Below are 25,632 nucleotides of genomic sequence, written 5' to 3'. Positions count from 1 at the left end.
CACACACACACTGAGCCTTCTCTCAGGTTATAATATGCCTGGTACATCCTTCCCACAAGCTGGCAAACTCATATCAAATAGCTCTGAAACTTCACCTCTGCCTCCATAAACACTTCTCAAACTGATGACAGAAAAGGTGAAAAATTACCACATGGCTTCCGACACCCAGGTAAAGCTTACAGACTTCATTAAAAACAACAACTAGCAACAAAAACAATCCAATTTTTAAAATGGGCAAAGGACTCGACTAGACATTTCTCCAAAGATATACAAATGGCCAATAAGTAAATGAAAAGATGCTCAACATCACTAATCATTTGGGAAATGCAAATCAAAACTGTATCACCTCATACTCATTAGGATAGCTACTATTAAAAAAAAAACGGGCTTCCCTGGTGGCCCAGTGGTTAAGAATCCACCTGCCAATGGAGGGGACTCGGGTTTGAGCCCTGGTCCGGGAAGATCCCGCATGCCTCGGAGCAACCAAGCCCATGCGCCACAACTACTGAGCCTGCGCGCCACAACTACTGAGCCCGTGCACCGCAACTACTGAAGCCCGTGTGCCTAGAGCCCGTGCTCTGCAACAAAGAGAAGCCACCGCAATGAGAAGCCCGTGCACCACAACGAAGAGTAGCCCCCGCTCGCCACAACTAGAGAAAGCCCACGTGCAGCAAAGACCCAACGCAGCCAAAAGTAAATAAATAAATTAATTAAAAAAAAAGAGAAACCTACACAACAGAAAATAACAAGTCTTGGCAAGGATGTGGAGAAACCAGAACCCTTGCACACTGCTGGTAGGAATGTAAAATGGTTCAGCTGCTGTGGAAAACAGTACAGTGGCTCCTCAAAAAATTAACCATAGAATTACCATATGATACAGCATTTCCTCTTATGAGTATAGACCCAAAAGGACTGAAAGCAGGGACAGACATTTGTACACCCATGTTCATAGCAGCATTATTCACCACAGCCAAAAGGTGGAAGCAACCCAACTGTCCACAGATGGATGGGTAAACTAAACGCGGTGAGATAAATATATAGCAATAGTATTCAGCCTTGAAAAGAGAGACAATTCTGACACATGCTACAACATGGATGAGCCTTGAGGACATCATGTTAAGGAAATAAGCCAGTCACAAAAGGACAAATACTGTATGATTCCACTTATATGAGGTTCCTAGAGTAGCAAATTCAGAGACAGAAAGTAGAAGGGTGGTTGCCAGGGATTGGGGGATGGGGAGTTACTGCTTAATGGGGAGACGGTTTCAGTTTTACAAGATGAAAAGCATTCTGTGGACACTACGGTGGTGATGGTAGCAAAACAATGCGGATGTACTTAATGCCCCTCAACAGCCTACTTAAAAATGGTTAAGTTTTTTTACGTGTATTTGACCAGTTAAAAAAAACCTTGAAAATCGAAGAATCAGAATTCCACTTGCACATGTATTTTTAGATTGTTATTTTATCCAGTTTATGAGGGAGAATGATGCTGTCTAGACCTCAGTTTCCACTGTGAAATGCAAACAAACTTGTGAAATTTCAGTTACATTTTTTCTCTTTAAAAAATAGTGCTTTTTAAAATAAAACATCCAATCTGAAAAGAATTAGCTGTAGGGCTTCCCTGGTGGCGCAGTGGTTGAGAATCTGCCTGCTAATGTAGGGGACACGGGTTCGAGCCCTGGTCTGGGAAGATCCCACATGCCGCGGAGCAACTAGGCCCATGAGCCACAACTACTGAGCCTGCGTGTCTGGAGCCTGTGCTCCGCAACAAGAGAGGCAGCGATAGTGAGAGGCCCGCGCACCGCGATGAAGAGTGTCCCCCGCTTGCCACAACTAGAGAAAGCCCTCGTACAGAAACAAAGACCCAACACAGCCAAAAATAAATAAAGAAAGAAAAAAAAAAGAAATTAGCTGTATAATAGAACCATAAACAAAATGTATAAGCATTTGCTTTAAAGAGAACAACCTGAGTTGGGTCTCAGAAATAACAAACATTGTTTTATACAGATCAATAACCACTTTTTGCTATGTGCCCAGTACTGAGGGATAACACCTCTCCTTTCCCATAATCTATAAAAGGCGACTCTATGTGGTAAAGTATTAAATGAAGTATAGTGGGTCAGAAATAAATAGTGACAAGAGAAAATGAATTTCCATCTTTTTTCGGCAGGTGTTTGTTAATACAGTGGAACTAGGGAAAGTCACACTCAAGGGAGATGAGCACTCAGATGCTCCGCAAAACCTTCTCCCAGGTACCTCCAGACCCTGGCCCCAAACCTCCCGGCTGTACATTTCTGACCCTGTCATTCCCTTCAATTCAACAGCTCTCCATAGTTACTCAATCAGGCTGGAATGAGGCTCTCCATTGTGGCAAGAACTACTTTACATGCACTTTGGTGAATGCTCTTCCCTCTACCTGTATTTCCTCCCCACCAAATCTCTCACTATACCTACCATAGTCCTATCCTTCAAAGCCTATCTCAAATAACCAACTCGAACTATAACATAAAGATGATTCCCCAAGAGAAGTGCTATCTCCTTCCTCAAACTCCCTTTCTAGTCTTAAAACACCCAACATCTATTCATAACTATTTGTGTTCTTGTTTTATCTCTCCAACTCCATGTTACAAGTTCTATGGCTAAAATAGCAGGCTTATCCATTTTCTTCTCTTTTGTTTTCCAGAGAATACACTCATTATTCATGTTTATTCAATATATAGGAGACCCAAGGCGATTTACAACTTGGCCAAAGAGAAAAATTAAAGATAGCTAAAATACCCGCTTGGTACTGTTTTAGGCGCTAAAATGATGTCATTTAGCAGAAAATCATAACAGCATAGTAAAGTAGTACAGACTATGGAACCAAGCTGACTATGTTTAAACACTGGCTTTGCGACTAACTTGATGTGAACTTCATGGAAGTTACTCAGATTCTTTGGCCTTAGTTTCTTCATCTGTAAGATGGTGAGACTATCACCTACTTCACAAGGTTGCGGTGTGAAAAACTGAATTCATACACAGAAATACACTCAGAACAAAGCTTGCCAAATAGTGCACAATAAGTATTAGCTGTCATGTTTATCATCGTTATTTTTTCTCCAAAAATCAATCTCTCCATTGGTAAATGGAGAATATCAAGCTAGACTTCTCAGGTTTCTTTCAACTCAGGGATTCCACACATCAGTGCCACATGACACTGAAGATGTCAGAGATCACTACGAGCTGACAAATGGGGACGGGCTTCATAAGAGAGCTAGAACCTAGAAAACGGGTTTTTTTTTATACAGAAAGATGTAAGCAGAGTAGAGAAGTGTGAAGGAAGAAGACATTCCACGGAGGAACGCTAGAAATAGCAGTCTAGGAAGTTAGAATAAGTTGGACATAACGAAGATAATTTGGCGAGAGTTTATGTTTTGGACAATCAAGTAAGATATGATCTAAATGACTTTAAAAATAGTGGACTAAAAACAACTGATTAGAAAACTACATTATCACTTGTGTTTTGGGAGAAGAAAGATTTCTAGTGACAGCTGATCACCATCCACTCTAATAATCTGCCCTGAGAATAACTCACACACTATAAATCTGTCGGTTCTTTAACAAGAATCTGTTCAAAACCCAAGAATTTCAACACATTCTTCTAAAGGCAAATACAAGTAAATGCTGGATTACACTTATTTTAAAAGCATCTCTCTTCTTTCTGCTGGCTTAAAGAAACTAAGAGCTGATTACGTAAAGATGTGATAAAACTAAAATATAAAGAACTGTACTCTTCCACAAATTACAATAAATTATTACAATGTAAGTCCGTTCTTACCGTTTCTCTGCTCAAAACCCTCAGACAGTTCCCATCTCAGGCAGAAGAAAAATGAAATCTTCACAACAGCCTAAAAGGTCCTGGTTGTTCTGTGCTTCCCCCTACCCACACCCCCGTCCCCCCAGTTCTTCCCTGACCTTATCTCCTACCACTCCCTCCTTTGCTCACAGTGCTCCAAGCATGTTGGTCTTCTAACTGTTCCTCTAACAGGCCAGCATTGTCCTTTGCAAGGTCTTTATACTTGCTGTTCCCTCTGCCTGGAATGATCATTCCTCCAGAAACTAGCTGGGGTCACTCCCTCACCTCCTTCTAGTTGCTTAAATATCAGCTTGTATGTAAATACTTCCCTGACCATGCTATTTCAAAATGCAACACCTCCCCTTCCCTCTTTGCAGCTTTATTTTTTTACCTAAGGCATTAATTATCTTCTAGCGTACAGTATAATTTATATATGTGTGTTCTGTCTCTCTTTCCCTCACTAGAAAGTAAGTTTCATGAAGGCCGGGTCACACACCTAGAACAGTGGTAGGGAACAGGCACACAGAAGGCATCAACAAAAATATTTCTTGAGTGAATGAATTGCAGATTAGGCCATATAATGCCCCTTCTGGGTACAGGAAAATACAACATACATTTTTTTCCTCCACCGCTTAAAGTCTAAAAATTAATTTTGGTATGAAAGACTTATTGCCCACCTTCCACTGGGCTTGGCTCTGGAAAGTTAAAGTGAATTAAAACAGACTCTCTGCTCTTTAGGAGTTCGGGGGTGTGTATACAGGGGACAACAGATATACAAAGATCATTTACAAAAAACGATATGTATGGGAAGCCAGAGGAATGTGAATGACTGACCAAAGGAGTGAGGGGCAAAGCTTCCACTAAGGTGATAAGGAAGCTATGATTCCCCCAAACTCTCGACTAGTACGACTGTTCTTCCTTATATTATTGGTGCGTATGCTTGCAACTCCATATGAATTATTTACCCAAATCAGATAGGCTCCTAAGTAGGCCGCAAAAAAGTTTGTGTGACGATGGTGATGCTAATCACGGATGTACTCAAAGCTACACAAAGATTACCGACTATGTCTTTTACTGTCCTCAGATTTGGCAACTTTTCCCTATCAGGTCCCCCGACTTGGAGACTAGCATCTGTTAACTGCTGCTGGCCTGGGTCAGAATCCTCCCCGCGGGTATTCCTCACGCGGAGCCCAGCACCCTGCAAATCCCTTCCCTTGCAGGGCGGGCGGCCGGGAGAGCGCCGCCTCCGGAACGCCGCCAACTGGGCCTCGTTAAGAGCTGCGGGAGAAGCGGGAGCCGTGGGAGGGCGACGAGGCTCGGAAGGGCCCCTCGAGGCTTCAGTCACGCACTCCTACTCCTCCCCAGCCCCCTGCGCCTCGGTTTCCCCGAGGCTCCGCCGACTCTTTGTTAAGAGAGGCCGCGGTTCCCTGGCCCTCGCTAGGCCCCGCAGTTGCCTTGCGGTGCCCCCAAGGGGTTACGGCCCCGCGTCCAGACCCGCCTCGCACAAACCTGCTGCTGCGGCTGCAGACGCAGCTACTACTGCCGCCGACGCGGAAAGAATCCAACAGCCCGAAGTACGAGCGGTCCAGACCCCGTCCCGCCGCGCTCCTCCCTCTCCGCCCCCTTCTTCGGCGCCGCCGCCGCCGCCTCCGCCGCCTCTCTGCCCGTAGCTGACGGGGGGAAGGGGAACAAAACCGGACATGCGCAGTGCAGAGCGCGGGCCGAAGGGCGGAGCCTGATCTACGGCTCCCGGAAGGCGCCGCGGGCTCCGGGCCCTAAAGCTCCAGACTGCTTCACAAACACCTCAGACACCTAACAGGCACTATTGCTGGATGAAGAGTGTTCATGGCCCGTTTAAGAAGTGGGCCTGGAAGTGAAGAAAGTAGCACTGACGGGGAGCCGCCAAAAAAATCCCAAGAAAGGGGCTCGGGTGGAAACCACATGTACATAAAGTTGTCGATCCCCTAAAGTCCGCTCCTTTGCAAATGCGACTTGGGCAAGATTTCCCCGCGTGCCTCTGGCCACGTGGTCCCGTAGAGCATGGCGACTTTTAGCTTCCGGAGCACGGGTTCAGCGTGATGACAACTTGACTGAACCCTAATGGAGAGCACAGGGATAGGCGCAGGCGGTTCCGGCCCAGGGGCCGGGCTTATGTAACTCTCCCAGCTACCACACCTCGCCTCAGCTGGGCGGGGGAGGAGGAGGTCTCGCTCGACCCCCTGAGCTGTGTCCCGCCCCCGCGTCGTGCGCAGGCGCGGACAGGCCTCACGCATTCTACGTAACGGCTGGCGGAGGCTACGTGAAGAGTGGTGCGGCGTGACTGAGCTACCTGGTCCGGCTGTGTCCTAGAGGCGTCGAGGGCAGTGAAACCGCAGTGACCCGGCAGGGGGTGGCCGGCCCGAGAGGCAGGCAAGGTAAGGCGGCAGCCGCAGGAGCGCTGGGCCGGGTTCTAGCCCTCGGTACAGGTAGGGAGCGTGCCGTGACGCGCTAGTCGGTGGGGTCGGGCTGGGCCGAGCGGTGACGCTGAGTTGCGTGGCCTAACCAGGTCCCTTTTCCCACCCCATCCCCTAAGTCCAGCCTATGGTGACATGCCTCGGTCCCCGCGCCTTCTCGCCTTTCCCGACTTTCTTAAAAACAAACCAGACTTTGTCCATCCCAAGGCCCGTTTTCTGTTGGGAGTTCTGTTCGGGGTTGGAGTGACTTTTAACGGTTTTTTGGAACTTCCAGAACTGTGAGCAAATGCCAACCCGCAGGGCAAAGTTAGAGCAAAGCCCACAGCGTGCCAGCAGGAAGAATGGAGCGTAGAATTGATTCTCCTTGCTGGGGAAAGATTAGACCCCGCAGGCTTAACAGAAGCAGCAACCTCTGTGGTCCGTCTTCTCTGAAGGTTTCTAACATGACATGTTTTTATCCAACATGTGTAAGGAGACGGGAATGTTTCCATGATCTCCAGAAGCCTCAGGGTCTGGCCATTGTCAGAAAGGCCTACTCTAAAATGCCAACAAGGAATGATTCCTGCACTTAGTCCTCTTCCGTTTTTAAGTCCAGACCCAATCGCTGAGACTGCCAGGTGAGCTAGCAAAAGAAATCAGACCAGACTTGTTAGTGCTGGGGTGCCCTGCCCCAGGAGTTTCAGGACTGCCTCTCAGGCAGGGAGTTTTGTGCGTTTGAGAAATAGTTGACAGGTGCACCAGACAGACTTCTGGGAAGGAAGGCCAAGGCACGGATGGCTTGGATAATTTTAACCTAAATATCCTTAAAGGAGCTCTGTTACAGGGCTGAGTTAACTTAGAAGTGCTTCCGTGGTGTGAACGTTCTAAGTGGAAATTCACTTTGAAACGACCAGACCTTTCGTCAGGGGGTTAATCAAGTTGACTGTGCCAGTGTTAACGTTTATTTGCTTCTATTTGAAAAAGTTTAAAACTGAGATCTGAAAGAGAAACACTAAAAATGAAGTATTTTTACACCTTAAAGGGCGTTCATAAGGCACAGTGGAAGGAAGTAATGGGAACTATTTATTGAGTACCTTCTATGTGCCAAGCACGTATCTCTTGTAATATCCACTACAGCCCTGTGAGGCAAGTAGTGAATGACTATCCCTTTTTTGTATGTGGGGAACAGGGGTTTAAGTAATTAGCCCAAGGTCACATGGCTGGCAAATGGTAGAGCTGATGTTTTAAACCAAACCTAACTCCACCAACATATGTGCTCCTTTTCATATGTCTTCCACTTTTGACTATGAAGCTAAGGGTGTTTGGAGACACATCACAAGCCTCTTTGAGGTTGTTGTCAAGAGGGCAGCTATGTTTTCCCAGAAAATGTCCCCTGGTGCTAACCTCAAAGATCAGATATTGGAAAGGATATAATATTAGCCTATCCTTGGTGGCATTTCTCAAATCATTGGTGCCTTTCAAAATTTATGAACTTTGTCCAATTTTAAGAACATTTCTTGAGCAGCCGTGAGTTCCAAGGTATTGGGCAATAGCCTTTGATATTGAGCCAATTTCCTTTATGAATTTATGGTGTTGTAAATATGAGATATAGAATATTCACTATACCACAGCACTTTGAGATATCAGTATTGGGTTGGCCAGAAAGTTCTTTCACTTAGTGAATATGTTGTTCAATAAAGTTTTTCATGAAAGTGAAAAATGTGTCTTTTTTTGAACTTAAAACCGAACGAACTTTTTGGCCAGCCCAATACATACTCTATTTTGCCACCCATTCACACTCTGTTAGTACTCAGCTCCCTGCATCCTGGCTTTCATACTTACCACTTCCTTGCAGTTGCCAATAATGATTTCCTTATTAACATTGGGAAATTTTTGGTCCATATCTTACTTGAACTTTCTGCAGCAATTGAAACCGAGCTCTGTTTCCTTCTTAGAAATATGCTTCTCCTTTGACTTCTGTGCTACTTTGACCAAAGTCTCTTTTTCTTTAACCATTCCTTAGTTTCCCATTCCAGTTCTCCCTATTATGCACAACTCTTAGCTGTTATGATTTGTTTCAAGACTTTTTGGTGCTTTTTTTTTTTTTAAACCTAACTCTTAATACTCCCTGGGGATCTCTTCCATTCTCACACCATCTCTATTTCCAGCTTAGGCGCATATCCTGAACTCCAGGCTTATACTTCAAATGCTTCCTTTCCTCCCTTTGTAAAATAGGTTATAATACCTTTTAGGATATTGTGAAAATTAAGAGATAAATGTTAATCATCTAACATACTGCTTGAAAACACTTCAAACTTTTCAACAAGTATTAAATTTAATTTATTGCCTTCCCCCAATTTTTTCGCTCCTTTATTGTTTTTATCTGAAGGATGACTTTGTCCAGCTGTTAATCAAGCCAAAACTTGGAATCACCCCAGATCTTCCTTTCCCACATTACTTATATTCAGTCACTTTATGCTGACAAATATAATTCTTAATACCTGTCAAATCTGTTTTCCTGTTCATTCCCAATACCACTGCCAGTTCAGTTGTGTGGGGTTTTTTTTGTTTTTTTGTTTTTTTGTTTTTTACAATACGCGGGCCTCTCACTGTTGTGCCCTCTCCCTTTGCGGAGCACAGGCTCCGGACGTGCAGGCTCAGCGGCCATGGCTCACGGGCCTAGCCGCTGCGAGGCCTGTGGGATCTTCCCGGACCGGGGCACGACCCCGTGTCCCCTGCATCGGCAGGCGGACGCTCAACCTCTGCACCACCAGGGAAGCCCTTCAGTTGTGTTTTATTTCCTATCTAATTATCTCAGCCATTTCCTATTTTTCCCATCTCAGGTGCCCTTCTCTAATTCACCCTCTGTATGAGCTGTCAGGGTTAAATTGCAAATCTGATTGTGTCGTCACTCTCTTACTTAAATCTTTTAGTTGATTCTAATTATCCAAACTTCTTAGTGTGGTATTTAAATAAGGATGATCAAATAATTAAATAAGGATCATAATGATCTGGCCTGTGCTGGCCTTTTTAGCCTCATTTCCCCCATTTGGGTCTACAAACCCAATGTTCTATATCATACCGAACTCCTAAAATGCGCTGTTTCAGCCCTCTATGCTATAGTTGTTCCTCAGTCTGCAGTGCCTCTTGAGTGCAGGAACTATCCTTTTATTTTATTTTTTAAAGAACATTTTATTATAAGAACATCATAGAAAAATTAGAAAAGTAGTCAGTATAAAGAAAAAGGCAAAATGCCCATAATCCTATCATACATAATAACTACTATTTATATGTAGATGTATGTATGACCTTCTAAACCTTTTTGTGTATTTGCTTCTAAAACAACTTGGGTTCTAGCTTCATTCATAACAATTTTTAATAAACAAAAAGTAAGTTTGTTTTTTGTACGTATGTATGGTTTAACCGGTTTCAGATTTTCCCTGTCATACTCTTAACTCATGTCCTTGAAGCTAGGTTCTCTGGGCATAGTATCTGACATGGTGATATGCTCAGTGAGGGAACATTTTATTTGATATGGTAGGATCATTTTATGAAAAGCAGTGAAAGCCAGAGGAGTTTTATATTATTCTTCGGGTAATTGGTTAGCCTTCATTGGTGATTGAATCCTTATGTAACAGAAGTCATGTTTTAGAAGGATAACGGTAGTTTTTAGGGAAAAGTAGGGAGTAGGGAGAGATTTGAGCAGGGGAGACCATTTAGGATAATACTGTGGTTCTTGAGTAGGTGGCGTTAGCAAAAATTGCTACTTTAAATAAGTAACAAAATCACTGCTACTGGCGTATGTTGGAGATGCTGCCTGAGAAGTGGTTGATAGCAGGGATTCTGGAGGCAAAACTGGCATCAGAACATAGTTCTCTGTCACTTGGCGGTTGTATCACTTAGCATGCCTCATTTTCCTTATCTATGAAATGGGGATGTTAATAAAACCACTTTCTTCAGAGGGTTGTCATGCTTTTTGTAAAGCCTTTAGGACAGTGCCTAGCACTTTGTGTCTTAAACATTTGCTTTGATGATGCTGATGATGTGCACACATAAAGTTGATCTAAGAATGAATAGCTTTTCCATTCATGTATTATTTTTATTACAACCAACAGATAGTTGCATCTCATTCTTCTTTCATTACCCCTCTCCCAGTTTCTATATAAAGCTTTTTATAGGCATTCAAAAACTGCATACTGAATACACAGTGTAAATGGAAACCAACCTAAAGAAATTAAATGACTAGTATAAGATTTTACAGATAACTAGTAAGAGAGTCCAGACTAGAACCCAGACCTCTTGAACCTCACCTTATTATTCTTTATATAATGCTATCTGAAATGAACAGTATTAAATAAGAGAAAAGTGGGAGAGTCTTCGATTTATTTTTTAACTGTTTACAAAATGTGATCAGTATGTGTAGAATGGCAGTCCACTTAGGGTTTTTGTTTTTGTCTTGTTTGACTCATTTTTAAGGGGCAATGAAAGCCTTCCATGCTTTCTGTGTTGTCCTTTTGATATTTGGGAGTGTCTCTGAAGCCAAGTTTGATGATTTCGAGGATGAGGAAGACATCGTAGAGTATGATGATAATGACTTTGCTGAATTTGAGGATGTCACAGAAGACTCTGTTACTGAATCTCCTCAACGAGTGATAACCACTGAAGATGATGAAGATGAGACTACTGTGGAGTTGGAAGGGCAGGATGAAAACCAAGAAGGAGATTTTGAAGATGCAGATACCCAGGTAAAGGTTCTTTTTTATTGATTTCTTGGGAAAGTGGAAGGATGGGACAATGTGTAACTAGCACTTTTCCCAGACATTAAAAGTAATGCCCAGGTCTAAGGAGACCTTTACCCTCTGGTATGCTCATTTTTATTCAGTAGGTGGAGCTCTTCTAAATGTTTGTAGTATGTTCTCACCTTTTACGTTCAACAAAAAATGAATTGTATTTTTCTCCTCTATGGAAAGCCTGGATGGAGGATGATGGAGTGGGGGTGGATATGTATTGGTATGTGGGTGGGTGGGAATTGTATCATTTAGAACTCAGGGTTCAAATACGTGGGGAGTCATCATTTGTTTAAAATATGTAAGATCTCTGTGTTCTGTGCTTGCTGCTTTCATGTTCTGTTTTCCTCTACAAATGTTGCCTATAAAAATGAGATAAAATTGCTGGTGATGTTAGTGGGAGAAAACAGATTGTGCCTCATTTTCGTAGGAGGGAGATACCGAGAGTGAACCATATGATGATGAAGAATTTGAAGGTTATGAAGACAAACCAGATACTTCTTCTAGCAAAAATAAAGACCCGATAACAATTGTCGATGTAGGTATACAGGTTTTGAATCCCAAACTAACCAACAAAATACCTTGCTGTCATTAATCTCAGAAATATAATTAGTGACACGTAGCTGGTGTTGATGTAACATGGGAGCCATGAAAGAGTTTGATATCAGTTCTTCTGATGCAGTGGACACACAGAAAAACAACCTGTATCTTTTGTTGGCTTCTTTTTATATAAATTTATTTATTTATTTATTTTATTTTTGGCCGCGTTGGGTCTTTGTTGCTGTGCACAGGCTTCCTCTAGTTGCGGCGAGCGGGGGCTACTCCTCATTGCAGTGCACGAACTTCTCATTGCGGTGGCTTCTCTTGTTGTGGAGCACAGGCTCTAGGTGCGCAGGCTTCAGTAGTCATGGCACACGGGCTCAGTAGTTGTGGCTCACACGCTCTAGAGCGCGGGCTCAGTAGTTGTGGCACACGGGCTCAGTAGTTGTGGCTCGCACGCTCTAGAGCGCAGGCTCAGCAGTTGTGGCGCACGGGCTTAGTTGCTCCTCGGCATGTGGGACCTTCCCGAACCAGGGCATGAACCCATGTCCCCTGCATTGGCAGGTGGATTCTTAACCACTGTGCCACCAGGGAAGTCCTGCAACCCGTATGTTTTTATTTTAGCCTTCCTAGTTTTATTTACCAAGGAATGAAGAGGATAGACATTGGGTTTATTTGTGGGGTGGGACTCAGAATCAAGATGAATACAGAGGGCTTTCCAGCTTTTTATCCCATTTGATTATCCTCATATTTCCTTAAAGAATCTTTTACAAAGATGACCTGGAAGGACTTCCCTGGTGGCGCAGTGGTTAAGAATCCACCTGCCAATGCAGGGGACATGAGTTCAACCCCTGGTCCAGGAGGATCCCACATGCTGCAGAGCAACTATGCCTGTGCACCACAACTACTGAGCCTGCGCTGTAGAGCCCGCGAGCCACAACTGCTGAGCCCAAGTGCCACAACTACTGAAGCCCGCATGCCTAGAGCCCATGCTCTGCAACAAGAGAAGCCAACGCAATGAGAAGCCTGCACGCCGCAACAAAGAGTAGCCCCTGCTCACTGCAACTAGAGAAAGCCCGTGCGCAGCAATGAAGACCCAACACAGCCAAATAAATAAATAAATAATAAATAAAACCTTCATTAAAAAAAAAAAAGTAACACTGAAAAAAAAAAAGATGACCTGGAAAACCGAAATGGGCATATTTTTCAAAGTATAACCATATTCAGTGACAGTTATCTAACGTATCCACTTCTGTTTATGGGTTTTCTCATTCTCCTTCATACTTTGAGTTAGACTTCGTCCTTCAGCCTCAGCCAACATTAAATGGAACGATTGTTCTTCTTTAGGTTCCTGCACACCTCCAGAACAGTTGGGAGAGTTATTATCTAGAGATTTTAATGGTGACTGGTCTGCTTGCCTACATCATGAATTATATCATCGGAAAGAATAAAAACAGTCGCCTTGCTCAGGCCTGGTTTAACACTCATAGGGAGCTTTTGGAGAGCAACTTTACCTTAGTAGGTAAGTTAGGCTAATACAAGTCTAGCCACCTGTTTGAAAACTTTCTGGTAAGAACTGCTTGTTCTGCTCAGTGTAAGCATCTGACTACTTTCATGGACTGCTGAAGAGGATGCTTTTTTTTCTTCTCTCAAGGATCCCTTTTTTGTTAGGTTTTGCATAATGAATAAATTGCATTCATGAAATAATTTTCTCACCTTTCATCAATCATTTGCTGTACAGCTTCAGACAGAATGAGACAATCAGTGTTATCAAAACAAGTTGATAAAAATCTAGCCAAAAGCAAAGAATTTTGACATTTTAGGTAGCTTGATAAATGCTTTCAATTCATCTTTCAGAAATTAGAAGTCCTTCAAAATTCCTTCAGGTTTTAGGCACTTTAGTGTCAGATCCACTGCAGAGGTGTACACTGATACCTTAGAGGAAGCCTGTAATGGTGTAGTGTAGGGGGTAAGGTAGAACTCACCCACCTTCACTTCAGTTTGGCTTTAATTTCCCTTTAATAGCAAGCAAGTATCCATCTCTTCTGCTCTTTAGCAGGACTGTGTACTATGTTGTGCTAGGTACTTTGCATACATTGTTTATTATTTAATCTTTAGAACAATACTGTCAGTTGGATATAGTTTCTGTTTTCCTAAAGAGGGAACTGAAGTCTGGAAAAGTGTTAAAACTTGTCTAAGCCGTTCAACTGCAACCGTGATATTAGAACCTAGTCTACCTGCTTCCAAAATCCATGCTGTCCACTGTACCATACTATTTCAGTACTTTTTGACCTGGAAATTAGGAAAAAAATAAGCAGCCTTCAATGCCTTCTACTTCCCTTGGTGTGTTTTCATTTCGTGTGTCAGTGTCCTTTACCTTGTAAAGTTGGACACATTTTTTTGTACATTAATGAATTAAATGAAGAGAGGAAATTATTGGAATTTGAGCTTTTTGTAGCTCTTAATACCACTATTATCATTTTGCTGCAGGAAAAACAAACTTGGATAAAGTTAAATGAAAGGAAACACCGTGAGGGAGTGTTGAATAGTTAGTATTAATGGTATTTTTTATTCACTACATAGGTTTTTTTTTTTTAAACTTTTTTTTTTTTTTTTTTGTGGTACGCGGGCCTCACTACATAGGTTTTTTTTTTTTAACTTTTTTTTTTTTTTCTTTGTGGTACGCGGGCCTCTCACTGTTGTGGCCTCTCCCGTTGCGGGGCACAGGCTCCGGACGCGCAGGCTCAGTGTCCATGGCCCACGGGCCCAGCCACTCCGCGGCACGCGGGATCCTCCCGGACCGGGGCATGAACCCGCGTCCCCTGCATTGGCAGGCGGACTCCCAACCACTGCACCACCAGGGAAGCCCCTTTTTTTAACTTCTGGCAGAGACATTTAAACTGACTTCTCTCCATTTTGTACCTATTCTTGAGATACTTATATTCCAAGCTGAATGTCGTTAACTAACAAGGACACACAAATAATGCTAGAGTCCATAATTTTTTAATGGCAACAATAAAGCATTTTAAAAGTAAAAGCAATAATGCTCATCTCTTGTAATCTATGTCTAAAGGAGAGTTCTATAAGATAGCTAAGTATTGTTAACCTAAAGGTACCGTCATTTTGGGGTCAGAGTAGAAGAGTGTGTGCTGATTAGGCCCCAACATTTCCAGTGAACCATGTTAATGGTTTTACCCGTAGGGGATGATGGAACTAACAAAGAAGCCACCAGCACAGGAAAGCTGAACCAGGAGAATGAGCACATTTACAACCTGTGGTGTTCTGGTCGAGTGTGCTGTGAGGGGATGCTTATCCAGCTGAGGGTAAGTAGGGAATTTCTGGTACAGTGTATATCTTCCTTTCATTTTTTCCAGCGTGATCCCAAGTCATGTAGGATCAGTGTCTCATTTTTTTCATGTTTGACTTAAAATGAGATCTAAAAATCATCTTTTGGGAATTCCGTGGTGGTCCAGTGGTTAAGACTCTGCGCTTCCACTGCAGGAAGCCCTGGTTCGATCCCTGGTCAGGGAACTAAGATCCTGCAAGCCACGCGGCACGGCCAAATAAATAAGTAAATAAGAATAATCTTTTTTACTGACTGGCAAATGTAGAGTATGTTTGGTGAAGCATTTGAGTCCCTCTTCAATGTCTTCTCCTTATAGCAAACAGAAGTTGCAGTTGTTCTCTTGGGTTTTTTTTGTTTTTTAGTTCCTCAAGAGACAGGACTTATTGAATGTCCTGGCCCGGATGATGAGGCCAGTGAGTGATCAAGTGGTATGTATTCTTCTTGCTGGTTTTCTCTGTACAGATTGAATTCTTAACTTCTTAGAGCTTGTTCCATTTCTTGCCAGGATTATATTTGGACTTTCTAACAACTTGTGTCCCTTGCCCAAAAAATGGAACCTTTTCTATCTAGACAGATCATCTTCCACTCAGTGTGAAACTGGAGGTGGAGGTGCAGGTGGGTGTGAGGAGACATATGTGCTTTTTGTGGGGAAAGAGGTAATACTCTGTCACCAGGTAGATCAACAGAATCAACCTGGATGATGGAGGGAAAAACAGTTGTCACAGACTGTTTGCCCTCATATCTGACTCTGCTTTTGGTGCCTGCTTTTTATCTTTGGCAGTAGGCTGGGTTCCTTTTCAAATATTTTTTGCCTCAATACATCTTGGGCTGAATGAGTTCATAACACAATATGGAGACCTTAATGTTTGGTATACTTTCTTTCCTTTGTTAAATTATCATGTTAATCTGAAAATTGTGTCCTTCATTAGAAATGCCACATTTCCCCTCCCTTCATTCTTCCAGTAAATAATTGTGCTGACTCCCACTGCTGCAAGAAACAAAAATACATGAGACAGGCTTTTATATAAGCTAGTAGAACAAGAAATGTATGCACATATATCAAAATACAAAGTAGTATTTGGTTAATAAGTGCTATATTGGTAACATAATTAGGTACTTCTTATTGGATTGAAACTCAATTGTTATTTTAAAGGTCTTATTGTTAGTTGGAAACCTGTTTCTTTCATTTATTTTAATTTTTCTAATGTGGCCGCTGATGATTTAGCCCACTAATTTTTAGAGCCTCCTCAGTTAAAACTCAAAGGAGGAAGTTTTGCTGCATCTTTAGCCATCTTTTTGTAGAAATTATTCTTTAGAGTGTTGTGTTAATTATTTTCAGTTTTTTCCTGAGGTAGATTTAATCTTCTCTTTTCCTCTGAGCCAGCCAGCCTTTTACCTTTTTTGCTGTTTGGGGGGGTTTTTTTCCCTGCAGTGAAAAGCAGCCTCAACAAACATATGGGTTTTTTATATTTTTAAGCCTTTTTATGTGGGTTCTGCTTAAGGTGTTACTTTGTATAGTTTCCCCTCAATGATAAAAGAGCAGAAAACCTTTTCTTTAACAGCTGCCATCTTGCCAGATCTTTGCCATATTTCCCTACATTAACATTTCCCTTCTTCCACATATATACTGGTAATTTTTGACCCAAACTTTTAAAGATAAAGTTAATAAGACAAATAGGGCCATGTTTTATCATACCAGACTCTTTAGGCTTATAACTTTATCTCTCTGGCCCAATGTAGAGTATTAAAAACTGATTAACCTGCTCTGGGGTGTTTCCAACACCAACAATTCTCTGATTCTCCAGATACCAGTTGGGTGTCCAACAATTCAATTCTGATACTATCTACTTGGAGTTAGTGCCAGATCCCACAAGTTAAAGGTCTCATTCCCACAAGATTGCCCACACTTCAGATGCCAGTTGCAGGCCCCAGGCCACCATACTTCTGACTGCCCAGCTATAAATCTAGAGTTCCCACAGCCCTCCCCTCAGATTCAATAATTTTCTAGAATAGCTCACAGAACTCAGGAAAACACTTTACTTACATTTACCAGTTCATTGTAAAGGCTACAATTCAGGAACAGCCAAATGGAAGAGAGGCATGGAGGTGGGGCGGTGCACGGAGCTTCCATGCCTCTGGAGCTTGGGTCCCTCTTCGTAGGGTCATTTAGGCTGTTGGCAGAATTCAGTTCCCTCTGGTTGCAAGTTCCTATTTTCCTGCTAGTTGTTGCTGGGAACCGCTCTTAGCTCCTAGAGGCCATTCTCAGGTTCTTGCCACGTGGTTCCCCTCTGCCCCATAGCCCTTTCACACTTTCACTCTTTCTTCAAGTAGGGTCCAGTCCCTTTTGAGGACTCACTTGATTAGGTCAGTCCACCCAGGATAGTGTCCCTTTTGATTAACTCAAAGTCAACTGATTAGGGACCATCTGCCATGTAGCACAGCATAATCATGGTAATGATAATACCATCACATTCATTAGTCCTGCTCACATTCAAGGGGAGGATGTATACACCAGCAGGCAGGAATATTGGGGGCTGTCTTAGAAATCTGCCTATCACAGAACCTAACGGGTGAGTTTTGTTGGTTTTTTTTAAAGCAAATAAAAGTAACCATGAATGATGAAGACATGGATACCTATGTGTTTGCTGTTGGTACTCGGAAAGCCTTGGTACGACTACAGAAAGAGATGCAGGATCTGGTATGTCAGGTTCTTTTTCAAATAATATATAGAAACTGCCTCTTTATTACCTAAACGTTTGACTTCAGAGCGTAAGATAATTATATCACTTGAACAGTTGTATCACTTTGAAATAGGTCAGTACATATTCTCTTGAGAAAAAAAAGTCCTTGTGTATAATAAAATATCATGTCTTACTTTCAACTACGTCTCCCTCTAGAGTGAGTTTTGTAGTGACAAACCTAAGTCTGGAGCGAAGTATGGACTGCCTGACTCCTTGGCCATCCTGTCAGAGATGGGAGAAGTCACAGAGGGAATGATGGATACAAAGGTAAATACAATAGAAGACATACATTTGGAGACCATTTACAGGGCAGTCTCCCTGAAAGTTACACTGTACAAATTCTTCATTTTTATCTTTCTTTCCCACACAACCATTAAAATACTTTCTTTAAGCAATAGATTCACTTGTCAAAAAGACAGTTTTATTAGTCAAGAAATTCTCTCTAAATCAAGAACAGATTGTCCCTAGGATTGCTAATGGCTTTCAGGTTTTTTGAAAAAGGACTACTACTTTAATCCTTATCACCATGTCATTTGGTACGTTTTTTAAAGTTTCAGTTAGTATAGAAGACGGGTATATAAAGAGCTATTTTTTTGCTATTAGTTGGTAACAGCACATCTTAGTATCATAAAAATATAGGATAGCTCAAAGACAGTTCTAAATGTAAGTTCTGGGTGGTGTGGTTGTGAAGAATTCCTAAAATTATTTTAGATTTTATGTTCATGCTTTCACTCATATTTTGAACACTATTTTGAGATATATTTTCAGCTGCTCAATTTTGATCATTGGTGTGACTAAAGAAGGGCAGTAGTTTCATCATAGGGAGAGTCCTTATTTAAATTTAATTTTTTTTAAGCTTTAACCTTCATGACATTGTGCAAAAGTAAGGAGGATTAAAGAGTGAATATCTTTATGAAAAAAGAGAAGTGCATCAAACCTACTTTTAAAAAAATAATTTTCTTTTCTTATTTCAGATGGTTCACTTTCTTACACACTATGCTGACAAGATTGAATCCGTTCATTTTTCAGACCAGTTCTCTGGTCCAAAAATTATGCAAGAGTATGTATGAAATAAAAATATTGAAATCAGTTTTCTTCACTAGCTTTCTGTGTTGAAACACCTGCAAGGTGCTTCTGCAATTTCCCTTCCCAAATGAGTGAGGGAAGTTGGTGACAGCATCCACGTTTTCCTTTGCTTTGACTGCATGCATCGTGAAGGTAACTGAAAACCTATGGGGGACAATCAAATAAGCCCCCCCAGTTTGCATGTGTCACCACATGTATGCATCACCCACTCAGTGAGGTAAATGAGAATCTAACAGAATGGCTAATACTAAGAAAATGCAGTTGGTAATCTCTGTCCTTTGTAGTCTAGGGTTGTTTTTTTGGGGTTTTTTTTTCCTTTTTAATTTATGATGTGAATCTGTCTGTGACGTTTGATTTGTGTTTGATTGCAGGTGTATGCATTTTGTAATTCATGGCCTTTTCCAGCTTTCTTCTTTGAATGGTTGAGTGATTATATTCTTTCTAGTGTATTATCAGACACCCTTAATGCCCATAAAGTTTCTGGCTTTAATAGTAATATTGTTCGAATGTAAATATTCAGGGCTTGAATTTGCTGTTTGATTTCACATCCTGTCGCAGAAGAGCATATTTAAGTTTACCCTTGGTGTAGAATTGGTTCTGACCTAAATTTTTGGCTAAGGACTGTGGAGTTGAATACAGTTAAAAGCCAATTTGAATTTTAATTTTGTGTCAAAATAACTAAGGTAATCAAAATTAGTTATGCCTCGGGCTTCCCTGGTGGCGCAGTGGTTGCGCGTCCGCCTGCCGATGCAGGGGAACCGGGTTCGCGCCCCCATGGCCGCTGAGCCTGCGCGCCCAGAGCCTGTGCCCCGCAACGGGAGAGGCCACAACAGTGTGAGGCCCGCGTACCACAAAAAAAAAAAAAAAAAAAAAAAAAAAATTAGTTATGCCTCTAGATGGTGTTGCATCATCCTTGCCTTGCTCAACTCAATAATAATACTTTAGACAAAGTATCACATTGCGGCATTCATGGAGCATTTTGTATGTGGGGGGAGGTGTGGAGGGTTGAAAGTCAAAGATTACAATAGGATTCTTTGGGGAGTCAGAACTAAATTATATATGCTATAGTGGATTATTTCTCAACTTATTCTGAGCCTGACTCAAAAATAAGATCCTTCATCATAGGAAGATAGATTAAGAGTTAGAAATAAAACATAAAAATCCATCAAAATAAACAAAAAGGTTATTTAAAATATGGGCCTCATACTTAAATACAGGCTCATTTCTGGCTCCCCAGGTGAGATGGAATTATCCTGCCTGGAGGGGACATCACTGGAGGTGTTGAAGGATAGGATAAAGATCACTTGGGAATGCATCCATCAGATAGACGAGTGGACCAGATGACCTGTAAAGCTCCTTCGGGTTCTGAGATTGTATTTGACTTGGGGATGCCAAGCCAAATACTGTGCTGATTATTTGCACAGGTATCTGTTCATCTAAGTGAATTGGGTGACTTATGTGCATGGAAAGTATCTCTCTCTTGTGTTCTTTCTAAATAGCTCTTTCTTTTATGACAGGGAAGGTCAGCCTTTAAAGCTACCTGACACTAAGAGGACACTATTGTTTACATTTAATGGTAAGTGTTCTGTGTCCTGTCTGAGTTCTTTGTTTTCTGTGAGATGATGTTAAGGAGAGTATTGTTTCTTTCTAAACGATAGCTATAAAAAACTACATTAAAACTAACCCCAGGGACTTCCCTGGCGGTCCAGTTGTTAAGACTTTGCTTTCCAATGCAGGGGGTGCCGGTTCCATCCCTGTTCAGGGAGCTAAGATCCCACATGCCTTGTGGCCAAAAAACCCAAAACATATAACAGATTCAATATTGTGACAAATTCAATAAAGACTTAAAAAAAATGGTCCGCATCAAAAAAAAAAATCTTTAAAAAAAAATACCTCATTGCCAGCTTATTGGTTTTTTGGTTTCTTCAGTAAGAGATCCTTTTATATATTTTAATTTCTATTTTCTGCTGTATTTTAGCTGCCTAACAAACTTGGAGAAAGGAGCCTATTAATACAAAAAGAAAAAAAAAGTTAATTCAAGAAGTATGAATGCTGCCATTAACTCAATAGGAAAATGGTTTTGTTTTCCAGTGCCTGGCTCAGGTAACACTTACCCAAAGGATATGGAGGCTTTACTACCCCTGATGAACATGGTGATTTATTCTATTGATAAAGCCAAAAAGTTTCGACTCAACAGAGAAGTAAGACCTGCAGCCTTTATTATAAGTTGGAGCCTTTTATTGTGTTTTTCCCCTCAAGGGTCGGCGGGGGGGGGGGGGGTCAGCTTTCGATTATTTCAGTGATTTTATCTTTGCTAGTTGACTTAAAAGTGCTACATGGGAGTGGTTTTATGAAAGAATATTAAATGGGATTTTGTTTCTGTTTGGATTGAAATGGATTTCTTATGAATTGCTTTGTTTCCTGGGGAAAGGGCAAACAAAAAGCAGACAAGAACCGAGCTCGAGTGGAGGAGAACTTCTTGAAGCTGACGCATGTGCAAAGACAGGAAGCTGCCCAGTCTCGACGTGAGGAGAAGAAAAGAGCAGAGAAGGAGCGAATCATGAATGAGGAAGATCCTGAGAAACAGCGCAGGCTGGAGGTAAGACAAACTTTTCTTATCACTGGGGTAAAACTCAGATTTATAAGGATGCCTATTTGCGCCATATTGGCTGTTAAGGTAATTCTGTGTAGGAATGTACACAGGCTAAAAGCTTAGCATTTTCTCAGCACTTGGGACAGTTGATAGCACTGTAAAAAAAGAATAATCCTTCCTGTTCAAACCATGTTAGATTGAGCCTCAATCCTGGAGAATGATATGAATTATCCTGTTCCCTCGGCATAGGCCCTTTTTGAAAGTTCCACTATCATCTTTCAAGCCAAACACTTACTAAGGTAGAAAGAAACTTGGAATTTTAATAGAAGCCAGGACATGTGCCCTATGGTCCACATAAACTTGTTTTATAAAAATTTTATTTTGATTATAGAATTAGAGAATTCTAATATTTTTTCTTTGTATTTTGTTTTCTATTTTGTACGTAACTAGAATCTCAAACTCAAGAGCTTTTTAAGGCTGTAGTCTGTTATGTTTCAGACATCAGCATGTTCTCATGTTTTGTGAAGTAAGATGCTGTAGTCCAGCTCTAAAATTTTAAAGCTTGTAAATGCTGGTCAAAAAAGAGGAGAACAAAGTTCTGGGAAATGTGAATTTTAATGTGAATAACCTCAGGGATTGAAGAAAATTCTTGTAAGTGGAGGAGGCAGGCTGCCAAGAAAAAGTGAGGCCCTAGACTTCCCTGGTGGCACAGTGGTTAAGAATCCGCCTGCCAGTGCAGGGGACACGGGTTCGAGCCCTGGTCCGGGAAGATCCCACGCTCCCCGGAGCAACCAAGCCTGTGTGCCACAACTACTAGAAGCCCGCGCGCCTAGAGCCCGTGCTCTGCAACAAGAGAAGCCACCGCAATGAGAAGCCCGCGCACCTCAACAAAGAGTAGCCCCCAGTCCCCACAACTAGAGAAAGTCCGTGTGCAGCAACGAAGACCCAACACAGCCAAAAATAAATTAATTAATTTTAAAAAAAAAGAAAATAAGTGAGCCCCTGTGTGGCACTTTAGTTGCTGGTAGAGTCATTAATGCTGTTGAGTAAAGTGCCCAGAGTACCACAGCCCTCCTCTCATCCTTTCTCATCAATCTTTGTTTGATTTGGTTTGGTTTAGTTGATAGATATTTTTCCCCTGAAAATAGAACTCTGTGTTTATGCAGTCTTCTTTATAAATATAAATGGCTTTTTAACAGATAAACAGGAAGAATCTGCATGGATTCATTAATAGATAATGCCTTTTGTTTTTCTATGAGAAAAAAAGTTCTCCAGTTATTTCTAGAGTTTGAAACTATAGTAGGTTTAAGTAAAAGAGGGGCCCAGAACTTAAGTCAGATTATAAGTTGCTTGTGGGTGTAAACCATGTATTTTTTAGAACCACCACTTTATAGTATCTAGGCCTAGGTACCTTGTAAAAAGATCCAGTGAATTAAATGGGAAAGGAGCCAAACAAAACACAAAAAACCCTATAGTGAATTTCTGGCTTGAATGGCTCATTTTTACCAATGATATGGACCTTCCTGCCACTACTGGTAGATCCTTGTTTTGTTTTGTTATATATTTAATTTGAAAAGTATAGAGAAACATATACACCGACACTAAAATTAACCTTAATTCTACCATGTAAGAACAATGTAACATAATTCTTCAGACAGTTCCCATCCCTAAAAATAACCACTGTTAACACTATATAGTTTATTTAGTTCCTCAACTGTATATTCAGTGTACTTATTTCATTTTTTAATGTAGATCATCTTGTAAACTTTTTATATTAAAAATATAGCAATCTTTCAAGAAAGTGTCTTTCCATATTTGTTCTTTTTTATTTCCTGAAGAAAACAATCCTAGGAGAGGAAAAGAGAAAGAGACTGGCTGCCAATAAGAAGTTGTACCAATTTATACTTTTACCAGTACATGATATGGGAGCTCCTCTTTACTCATGTCTTTATGAAAACTATTTAACAAGTTTTTGAATGTGTGACTGATAGTGGGGCACTGGTATCTCATTTGTTTTGCAGTTTTTGAATTATTGAACATTTTTCACATATTTATGGACATAAACATGTTTCTTAAATATGTTGATGTAAACAGATTTCTTCTCTTAACCACTGTACTGTATTCTGTGCATTGGTAGTTTATAGTGTTGGGGAAAGAATGAGTATGGTGGAGGCAGGGGTTTGGACAGTGGGAAAGGGACCTTGGGACAGTCTTTTGACCATTTTATATTGCTGTCCCAGAAGAGTGTAGCTTCTGACAAATAGGCTATTGCTGTTTGCTTGCTACTGAGCCCTCACAAGAGGCAGCGGCTGCCAAAGGAGGTGGCTTCATTCCTGCCTCAGTGAACCCAAACTCAGAATGCATTTTTCCATTGAAGTGGTGTTAACAGTGATGGCTCAATTCTTCAAGATAGTTACACAGTAGCACAGCTTTGGATAGATACTCATTCAGGCTAACCCTGCTGTATAGATGGTTAGTGGATAGTTTTTTGTTAGCAAGTGTGAGAACCTGACAGAGTCAGTAGTTCCCAAACCAACAATTTACAAATCACCCTTTGAAACATAATTTGTTATACTATCGAGAACTATATATATACTATGTTCTTCTGTTTTTCCTCTTCCATATTTTCTCAATCCTGTACCAGTGGAGAAGTATGTTTATCAGAACATTTCTACCTTAAACCCCTAAAAAAATTAGGTTTGAGATTGCAGCTGAAATAAGCTTTAATCAGATGTGACCACTATTAACTAAGTGTGAAGTCATACCTTGACTTGGCCTGTAAAGCTTCCCTCAGTACAGGTAATAAAAACCAGTGACTTTTACTACCAAAATAATGTGTTTGAAGCTCTTTCTCCTTTTATACAACCTTCTAATTCCTAAATAAAAATATGATTAAAATTCCCAGTTGAACATTATGAACTGAAAAGTGTTGTGCTTGGGCATAAAGTCTATGCTAATAAGAGATTTATAGTTAATAATCTGATCAAACAAGATCTTAAGGTTTTCTGAACTGAAATACAAATCCTTGGCAGATACATACGTTATGATGAAAGTTGGGCTAGTGTTTCCTGTATTTAGGAAAAATCAGACCAGAATAACAAAGTCTGCTTAAGTGTATAGTGTTTAATTTCTCTCTAACTTGAGATTTTAGTTATCTTTACTTCATTTCAAGTTAATTTTCATTAGCCAGCATACGTATTAGCAATTCTTATAACTATCTTCTGGAATGTTATTTGTGGTGCTAGCCTAAATAGTATAGGCAGTATTCTAGTTTTGACTTTTTTTTTAACAAGTACTGAAATCTTAGTTTGCATTCCCTCTTTCTCTCTAGGAAGCTGCCTTGAGGCGTGAGCAAAAGAAATTGGAGAAGAAGCAAATGAAAATGAAACAAATCAAAGTGAAAGCCATGTAAAGTCATCCAAGAGATCTGAGTCCTTATGCCACCTGTAAACTCTGAATTCACAGGAAACAAAAAATACCAGTTCATTTCTCATCTTAAAGTTTCCCAGTGACTGAGAAATCCTTATTTCATCGTGTGTTCTGTTTTTGGTTTGGAGTTTTACAGAGGTCAGAGATACATTGGAAGGACTCTGTTACAGTAATTTTCTTCCAGATAATCAAATTATTTTGATTATTTTATAAAAGGAATAATATATGAAATCTGTGTAGTTTCAAAACATTTTAAAAATTATAACATGAATCAGTACTTTTAGTGCTTGATATTTGACGAAATATCATGAAATTTATAGATATATAATAGATTGTTGCTTTTTGTTGAAACTAGGCAGTTGAAATGGCTATGAAGACTGACTCTAAACCAAGATTGCACAGATAACTATTGGAATTGCACAATAAACATTGCTTGGTGTTCTCTTCTGTGTCTACATTAAACTTGTAAAAAAATAAAATTAGAACACTATATGTGGTGTTGAGATTTCAGGGACTCAACAGTCTAGTTCAGTATATGTTTATAGGTGGGAGGTGCTGATGACAGTATGATAGGACATCTGTAGGCTTTAGGATACTTACATGTATGTGGAAAATTCTAGGGATAGGTAGTACAGGAGCACGGTTTCCTCCTTACCTGATACCATGAGCTAATGACAATGTGAATGCTGTATTTTAAGTGGTTGTATGTTTTCTTGAGTAACAAATGCATGAAAAATTAACTGCTTCACCTAGATGAGATCAGTGGTCTATGTGAAGTCATAAAAGTTCTCCTTCTTGGTCGCCGTAACGTATGGGATGTTCACGGAGAAGCTCTGTTCTCTG

At 40.9% G+C, this 25,632-nt stretch overlaps 2 protein-coding genes across 2 annotated transcripts in view; one reads left to right on the top strand and one right to left on the bottom strand.

The window, feature by feature from the left end:
- Positions 1–5,503, bottom strand: part of DDX42 (DEAD-box helicase 42) — a 63,066-nt gene extending 57,563 nt beyond the window's left edge. The window contains exon 1 of the mRNA XM_055090338.1: positions 5,345–5,503. The gene's annotated coding sequence lies outside the window, so the exon portion shown is untranslated. The remainder of the gene's footprint in view (positions 1–5,344) is intronic.
- A 533-nt stretch (positions 5,504–6,036) lies between these two features.
- CCDC47 (coiled-coil domain containing 47) lies at positions 6,037–25,232 on the top strand. The gene is made up of 13 exons (XM_007104526.4): positions 6,037–6,249; positions 10,744–11,012; positions 11,485–11,592; positions 12,942–13,116; positions 14,796–14,917; positions 15,303–15,368; positions 17,537–17,638; positions 17,838–17,948; positions 18,656–18,741; positions 20,285–20,343; positions 20,859–20,968; positions 21,199–21,366; positions 24,692–25,232. Exons 2-13 carry the CDS (start codon positions 10,749–10,751, stop codon positions 24,770–24,772), a joined length of 1,452 nt encoding a protein of 483 aa, XP_007104588.1. The 5' UTR covers positions 6,037–6,249; positions 10,744–10,748; the 3' UTR covers positions 24,773–25,232.
- The last annotated feature ends 400 nt before the right edge of the window (positions 25,233–25,632 follow it).

This window comes from Physeter macrocephalus, chromosome 14 (genome assembly GCF_002837175.3).
Source record: "Physeter macrocephalus isolate SW-GA chromosome 14, ASM283717v5, whole genome shotgun sequence".
NCBI classification, from domain to species: domain Eukaryota; kingdom Metazoa; phylum Chordata; class Mammalia; order Artiodactyla; family Physeteridae; genus Physeter; species Physeter macrocephalus.
The sequence above is the reverse complement of the archived record's forward strand: the minus strand, read 5'-3'. Positions and strand labels throughout refer to the sequence as shown.